The sequence below is a fragment of the Nicotiana tabacum genome, chromosome 22 (genome assembly GCF_000715075.1).
Source record: "Nicotiana tabacum cultivar K326 chromosome 22, ASM71507v2, whole genome shotgun sequence".
Lineage (NCBI taxonomy): Eukaryota > Viridiplantae > Streptophyta > Magnoliopsida > Solanales > Solanaceae > Nicotiana > Nicotiana tabacum.
The window spans coordinates 28,732,147-28,740,207 of NC_134101.1; the positions used below are offsets into that span (position 1 = coordinate 28,732,147).

Sequence of the window (8,061 nt, forward strand, 5' to 3'; positions counted from 1 at the left end):
TACTCACGTTTTACTTGGGTGATTTTTCTATCTCACAAAGATAAAGCTTTGAAAAATTTCGAGATCTTCTGTAAAAAAGGTCAAAAGAGAAAAGGGATATCTTATTACAACTATTCAAAGTGATCACGGAGGAGAATTTGAAAGCAGAACATTTGAAGATTTCTGCAACGATCAAGGATACACTCACAACTTCTCTGCTCCAAGGTCACCCCAATATAATGGAGTTGTTGAAAGGAAAAACAGGATTTATAGGATATGGCAAGAACTATGATACTATAATATTCACTGCCAAATCACTTCTGGACAGAAGGAGTAAGTACCACTTGTCACACCCTCAATCGATGTCTCATAAGACCCATCCTGAGGAAGACTCCCTATGAACTGTGGAAAGGTAAACGACCCAATATAAGTTACTTTCATCCTTTTGGAAGCAAGTGTTTCATTCATAATAATGGTAAGGACAATCTTAGAAAATTCGATCCAAGAAGTGACGAAGGTATTTTTCTGGGTTATTCATTGAATAACAAATATTTTAGAGTCTATAACAAACGCACATTGTGTGTAGAAGAGTCAGTACATATTGTCTTTGATAAGAATAACACTTCGGCCGAGAAAGGAATTGTTGCATGTGATGAAGATCAAACACAGGTAATTTAGGAAACAAGCAAATCTCAAGAGTCGACTAATAAACCTGGCAGTGTGGTAGAATCAACTAATGAGATTAGCAACAGTCAATCAGAGCCTCCTGAGGAGTCAACTACTCATACAGTTCGACCAAATAAAGGAGAAGTGAACCGGAATATCCTCAAAAGTTCATCATAGGGGATCCAAGCGAAGGAATAAAAACCAGGAGAGCTCTAAAGAAGAAAGCTAACGTAGCACTGATTTCCCAGATTGAGCCGAAGAAAATAGATGAAGCTTTGAAAGACTCAAGCTGGCTGCAAGCAATGCAGGAAGAGCTAGATCAATTCGACAAAAATCAAGTATGGAAACTGATGCCCAAGCCTGAAAATGCTCCCGTAATTGGAACAAAATAGGTCTTCAGAAATAAGGTGAACGAGGATGGAAAAGTTGTGAGAAACAAAGCCAGATTAGTTGCTCAAGGATACTCTCAACAAGAAGGAGTCGACTATGACGAAACCTTCGCTCCAATAGCTCGACTAGAATCTATACGAATTCTTCTTGCATATGCATCCTTTAAAAGATTTAGGTTGTTCCAGATGGATGTTAAAAGTGCCTTTTTGAATGGTTTCATTGAAGAAGAGGTATACGTGAAACAACCTCCTGGATTTGAAGATTCAAAATTTCTCTACCATGTGTATAAACTGACCAAAGCGCTGTATGGATTGAAACAAGCTCCACGAGCATGGTACGAAAGACTTAGCTCATTTCTTATTGATCACATATTTACAAGAGGTAAAGTAAATACTACCATGTTTATTACAAGATCATCATAAGGTAATCTCATTATTCAGGTTTACGTTGATGATATTATTTTTGGTAGTGCTAATCCTCTTTTGTGCAAGGAATTTTCAAATCTTATGCAAATCGAGTTTGAAATGAGTATGATGGGGGAGCTAACATTCTTTCTTGGACTTCAAATTCAATAATCTGAAGAAGGAACGTTCATATATCAGACAAAATATACAAAGGAGTTGATTCAAAAGTTCGGTATGAGCAATGCCAAAGCTATTGGCACACCAATGAGTCTTTCAACCAGTCTTGACAAAGATGAACATGGAAATCCTATTGATGAAACTAAGTATCGTGGAATGATTGGCTCACTTCTTTATCTATCTGCTAGTCGACCGGATATTATGTTTAGTGTCTCTAAATGTGCCAAGTTTCAGTCAGCTCCTAAAGAATCACATCTAACTGCAGTAAAGAGAATTATTCGATATCTTATTGGAACTGTCTCTCATGGATTGTGGTATCCACGCTCTAACAATTTTAAACTAGAAGGTTTTTCAGATGCTGATCTTGCAGGTGATAAGAAAGACAGAAAAAGTACTAGTGGAACATGCCAACTACTTGGAAAGGCACTAATATCTTGGAACAGTTAAAAGCAAGGATCAGTCGCATTATCCACAACTGAGGCTGAGTATATCGCCACTGGAAAATATTGTTCACAATTACTATGGATGTCTCATCAATTGAATGACTATGAATTATTCTTTAAACCTATACCAATTTTCTGTGATAACTCTAGTATTATATGTCTCTCAAAAAATCTTGTGCATCATTCTAGGGTAAAACATATAGACATCAAGCATCATTTTATTAGAGATTATGTCCTTAAGGGAAATATAGAACTATCTTTTGTTGGAACTACTGATCAATTAGCGGATATTTTTACTAAGCAAACTAGAGGACAAATTCTGCTTTTTAAGAGAATTACTTGGTATTATTTGCATTAATCATTAATATTAGGACCTATGTGTTACTATATGGCTAATGCTCATTTTTTTAATCATTAATTGCGCCTCCAAATTCCCTCTCTTTTTCTCTCTTTTCACATCAGTTGCAGAGTTCAAAGAAGGAAAACCAATCATCATGTCTGATCACTGACACCCCTTCCTTTTCTGTACTCAACCGTCAGAAACCCTTCTTTTAATACCTAGGAAAAAAAAATTAATCTCCAGCGTCTCTATCACCTAGAAACCCTCTCCAAAAACTTTCCTCAACCAAAGCTTTTCCATGGCCAAACACTCCAAAAATCCCTCTGCCTCTACTAGGAAGAGTACTCGCTCCAGAGCAAAAAACCCTTCTCAGCCTCCAGAATAAGTAGACCTAGGGTCCGACCATTCAGAAGGTTTTACCTCCTCTCAGGCGAACCTCTCAGATCATTCTCATAATTTAGGAGAAAAGCCTTGGGGAAAAAACCTATGGAAGAAACCCCTGAATCCTTTACTCCAAAGAAGTCGAAAATAGATCTCTCCAACTCTTTAGAATCTGACCTAAATTTCTGGGATTCTCCAAACATAGATTTTTTCATCACTTTGAAAGACAAGCCAATTGTTCATGGGAGGGTAGTCAACCTTGATGACATGGAAGCCCTAAATTGTAAGGTAAAAGATTTGTTCGTTTATCAAGACTGGTCAAAATTATTTTTTGTTCCCCCTCCTAAAGTTTATGAACCCCTAGTGAAAATGTTTTATGCAAATATCCGCTCTAGTAAGTCTGACAAGTTGGAATCCTTAGTGTTAGGGAAGCGCATTGTTCTTGATTGTGCCATGTTTGACTCAATTTTCCAGTGTAAGTGTTATGGTTTTCCCATGCTTTTTAAAAATTCTTGGCCTGATGATTTTGAAATCTCTTTTGATCAAGCAAAACGGTGTATTGCTGAGTGTCCATCTGAATCTCTCCCAACCCAGTTAGGTCCAAGTGATGTTAGTTTTGAAACTCGTGTTCTAGCCCACATTATTGCAACTACTCTGCTTCCTCGTACTGGTTCTTTCTCAACCTTCTCTCAAAGATATATTTTTCCTGTCTATTGCCTTGTGACAAAACTCAAGATCAAACTATCCTCCTAGGTCATCAATTTTATGATTGAAAGTGTTGATGATCCCACCAGTCTTCCCTATGGCATGGCCATCACTCACATTCCGGAAGCTCATAATATCTCCATCTCTGGATATCCTTTCATCTATGTTTCAAAATATTACAATTCAGAGCGTTTGCGAGTATGGGGTATGTGTGTGTGAATGGCTCATGGATTAAGAAGCAAGAAGGTGAGGTCAAACTTGTTCAACCTGTATCAAAATCCAAAACCCTATGTTTCCCATCATAGTCCTAGTAACTCTGACCTTACTGAGAAACTTGCTGCCATTGACAATCAGTTGTCCACCATCAAAGATCTTATTGCTGCTACCCAGTCCACTATTGGAGACATTCATGCAATCTCTAAAGAAACAGGGTCTGATGTGTCAAAGATAAGAGTTGTAGTTCTCAGAGTTAGGTAAAACGCAGTCAAGGCATTCAAGTAGGTACACGACAGGCTTGATGGAGTTACTGTCTCAGCCAGTGCCAGCTTTGATCAACTGAAGGAGGCGATTTGCAACACTCTTACCTATTTCTTATGTCGTTAATGTGGAAGTTGTAGACAATATTTTTTGTTGTGCTGTTTTGGACAGGATAACCAGTCATTGGATGATGTTTTGTTTTGTTTTGCCATAACTCTGCAAGCATATCATGCTATAAATCCTGTTTTAGTATATAGTATGTTGTTATCTGCTGTTATGTTGATGCCAAAAAGGGGGAGAAAGGATATATATAGTCGTGCAGGTACATGCAGGGAAGTCGACTAGAGGTACACGCGGCACCTCTTGAGGGGGAGTCATAAATCCTGCAGAAGAAGTCGACGACACCTCTTGAGGGGGAGTCATATATCCTACAGAAGAAGTCGACTAAAGGAAGTAGTCTCGACAGCAAAGTCAACTGCACTCATTGAGGGGGAGTAAAATACATGGAAGTCAACTGATGTTTACATATATTATTTTGTCATCATAAAAAAGGGGGAGATTGTTAGGTTTTAGTTTTAATGGTGAATATAATATAATTGCTCTTGGTATAGGGACTCAAGGAAAGCAAAGATTGGAGGAATCAATTAAAGGAACTCAAGGAAATCATTCAAGATTGAAGGAATCAATCAAAGACAAGGAAATCAATCCGAGATTGATTGAAGCAGAAAAGAAGTATCGAAGATCTTGCAAGATGATCAATCAAGTTGCTATTACTAGAAGGACCAAAAATCAAGGGGTAAATCCGGTGCTATCAAGACCTGTAGAAGGAAAGCTATTAAAGTCCTTTCATCAAGAAAGAACACCGACAAATAACCTTATTCTTGGAAATAAATAAATCTCTTTCCAAGGATAAAATCTCTTGGGTTAGCAAATCTCTTCAGCAATAACATCTTACAGAGTATTTATACACATCCTCAAGCCTTAGAAAAATATACTTTGATCGAACCAATTGTTCTACTCCAAACAAATATTGCAGCTCTATTAGATCTATTGTGTAACAAGTTAGAGAAGAAAGAGAGAAAAATAGTGGTGAGACATTGTATCAAAAGAAACGAGTGACATAGAAATTGAGCCATTGGTGTAAACCAAACCATTCACGATTGTACTTCAGAAACTCATTCACTGAAAGAGAACTCACTTGCAACCCAGGGGGACTGGATTAGTATTCACATTGAATCCGAACCAGTATAAAGATTTCGGTGTCTTTAATTCCTACACTTTATTTCTGCATCTTAATTTATGCCCTTCTTATTATCTCGTTATTACATCTAGTCGACTAATTATAAAACTAGTCAACTAGTAGCTATTAAAATATAAAAAAAATATAAAACTAATCAATCTCTTTCCAAGGATCAAATCTCTTCAGCAATGACCTCTTACAAAGTATTTATATACATCCTCAAGCCTTAGAAAAATATACTTTGATCGAACCAATTGTTCTACTGCAAACAAATATTGCAGCTCTATTAGATCTGTTGTGTAACAAGTTAGAGAAGAAAGAGAGAAAAATAGTGATGAGACATTGTATCAAAAGAAACGAGTGACATAGAAACTGAGCCATTGGTGTAAACCAAACCATTCACGATTGTACTCCAGAAACTCATTCACTGAAAGAGAACTCCCTTGCAACCCAGGGGGACTGGATTAGTATTCACATTGAATCCGAACCAGTATAAAGATTTCGGTGTCTTTAATTCCTACACTTTATTTCTGCATCTTAATTTATGCTCTTCTTATTATCTCTTTATTACATCTAGTCGACTAATTATAAAACTAGTCAACTAATAGCTATTAAAATATATTTAAAAAAAACAATTCATCACTCCCCCCTCCCCTTCAATTGGTATCAGAGCAAGGCTCACACTTTTTCTTTTGCTTAACAGCTTGTGAGAAAAGATCATGGCAAATCAAGTTATTATCGGAGCACTCTTTCATGAAGGAACATCGCAAGTGAGGCCATCATATTTCAATGGGCAACATTTCTCTTATTGAAAAGTGCGTATGGAAATATATGCAAAATCTTATGATGTCAAGGTTTGGAGAGTTATCAAAAAGGGAAATTACCCACTACTAGCTGCTGCTCAACCACCCGCTGATCCTGAAGATATAGATGAATATACTGATGAACAAATGGCGGTTGTGCAAGTTAATGCTAAAGCAAGGAATTTGCTTTATAATGCTATAAGTGGTGAAGAATATGAGAAAATCTCCAGTTGTGATATAGCCAAAGAGATGTGGGATAAACTTGAAGTCACTTATGAAGGAACCAGTAAAGTGAAAGAAACCCATATCAACATGTTTTTCCATGACTACGAACTTTTCCAGATAAAAGAAGGAGAATCTATTGAAGAAATGTTTGCCAGATTTAGCAAAATCATCAGTGATCTAAAAGCTTTTGGCAAACCCTACTCAAGTGGTGATCAAGTTAGGAAAATTCTGAGAAGTCTACCCACTACATGGCAGACAAAGGTAGTTACTCTCGAGTCACAGGATTTGAACAAATTATCATATGATGAACTTCGTGGAGAACTTATAGCTTTCGAGAAAACTCATCTCAAGAAAACAAATCAAGAAGAGAAGAAGAAAACAATTGCTTTCAAGGCTACAACTAAAAGAACAGACAATGATATTGATGACGACCCTGAAGCTCTTGAAGAAGAAATTGTCATGGTATCAAGGAACATGGATGGTTTAATGAGGAGATACATGAATACAAAAGAGGCAGAATACCACCCCAGGCGAACTAGGCAATACAATGAACAAGACAAAAATGATGGCAAATGCTATAAATGTGGAAGATTTGGGCATGTTCAAGCTGAATGTCCTGAGCTTAAAAGAAAGGTCTCCAGAGGGTTTAACAAGAATAAATCATTTGGAAGCTGGAGTGATGAAGACAGTTCTGAACATGAAGAGATAGCAAATCTATGATTCATGACAATTTTGGAAAACGACATGAACAAGCTCTCGGGGTGCTGGACAAACGAGGACATCTCAGATGATGATTGCAAAGATGAAAACGAGAATTGTTTCATGGCACGAGGTGAAACAAGCGAGGTAAGACCTTTTAACTGTGAAAGATGTAATGAACTGCAGGATATTCTTGACCTTACTTTGGAAGAGTCTCAAAAGATGATGAATGAAATAAAGAGACTCAACAAATAAATAAAAGATTGGAAACTCAATCTTGAAGTATGCGAAATTGAAAAAAAAGTACTTCAAGATGAAGTTGATGAATTGCAAATGCAACTCAATGGCATGCGCAAATCTACCAGTCATAGTTCTATAAAGCCGAACCAGGCGACATACAAGTCAACTGGAAAAGGACCAGCCAGAACAGAGTCCACTAGTACTGACACAAATGGGAGAACCAAAAATAGATCATGTTCTACGTGTCACTACTGTAATAAAAATGGACACAAATATTCTTTTTATCGATTTCGTAAGTCAAATGTCTCGGGATGGATTTGGAAACCCAAAAATAATCCTGAATCTAGTAATACTAACCAATAAGGACCCAAGCAAGCTTGGGTACCTAAAAGGAAGTAATAATTATGTTTTGCAGGAACACCACAGAATGAGTCGCAAAGGAAAATGGTACTTGGATAGTGCGTGTTCCAGTCACATGAAAGGTGACAAAAACCTGTTTAAAGAAATTATAAAAATAGATGGAGGAACTGTCAAATTTGGTGATGACTCAAAAGGAAAGATAGTCAGTACCAGAACAGTTCCTTTAAATAATAATTGTGATATCATTGAAGTTTATCTTATTGACAGACTTAACTATAACCTTCTAAGTATAAGTCAACTATGGATTAGTATTCACATTGAATCTGAACCAGTATAAAGATTCCAGTGTCTTTAATTCCTGCACTTTATTTCTGCATCTTAATTTATGCTCTTATTATTATCTCGTTATTACATCTAGTCGACTAATTATAAAACTAGTCAACTAGTAGCTATTAAGATATAAAAAAAAATATAAAACTAATCAATCTCTTTCCAAGGATCAAATCTCTTCAGCAATGACCTCTTACAAAGT

General features: G+C 36.7%; 1 protein-coding gene across 1 annotated transcript; it reads left to right on the forward strand.

Annotated features, from left to right (window-relative positions):
• Window positions 1-6,023: 6,023 nt before the first annotated feature.
• LOC142175768 (uncharacterized) lies at window positions 6,024-6,950 on the forward strand. The gene has a single exon (XM_075242758.1). The coding sequence runs from the start codon at window positions 6,024-6,026 to the stop codon at window positions 6,948-6,950; it is 927 nt and encodes a 308-aa protein (XP_075098859.1).
• The last annotated feature ends 1,111 nt before the right edge of the window (window positions 6,951-8,061 follow it).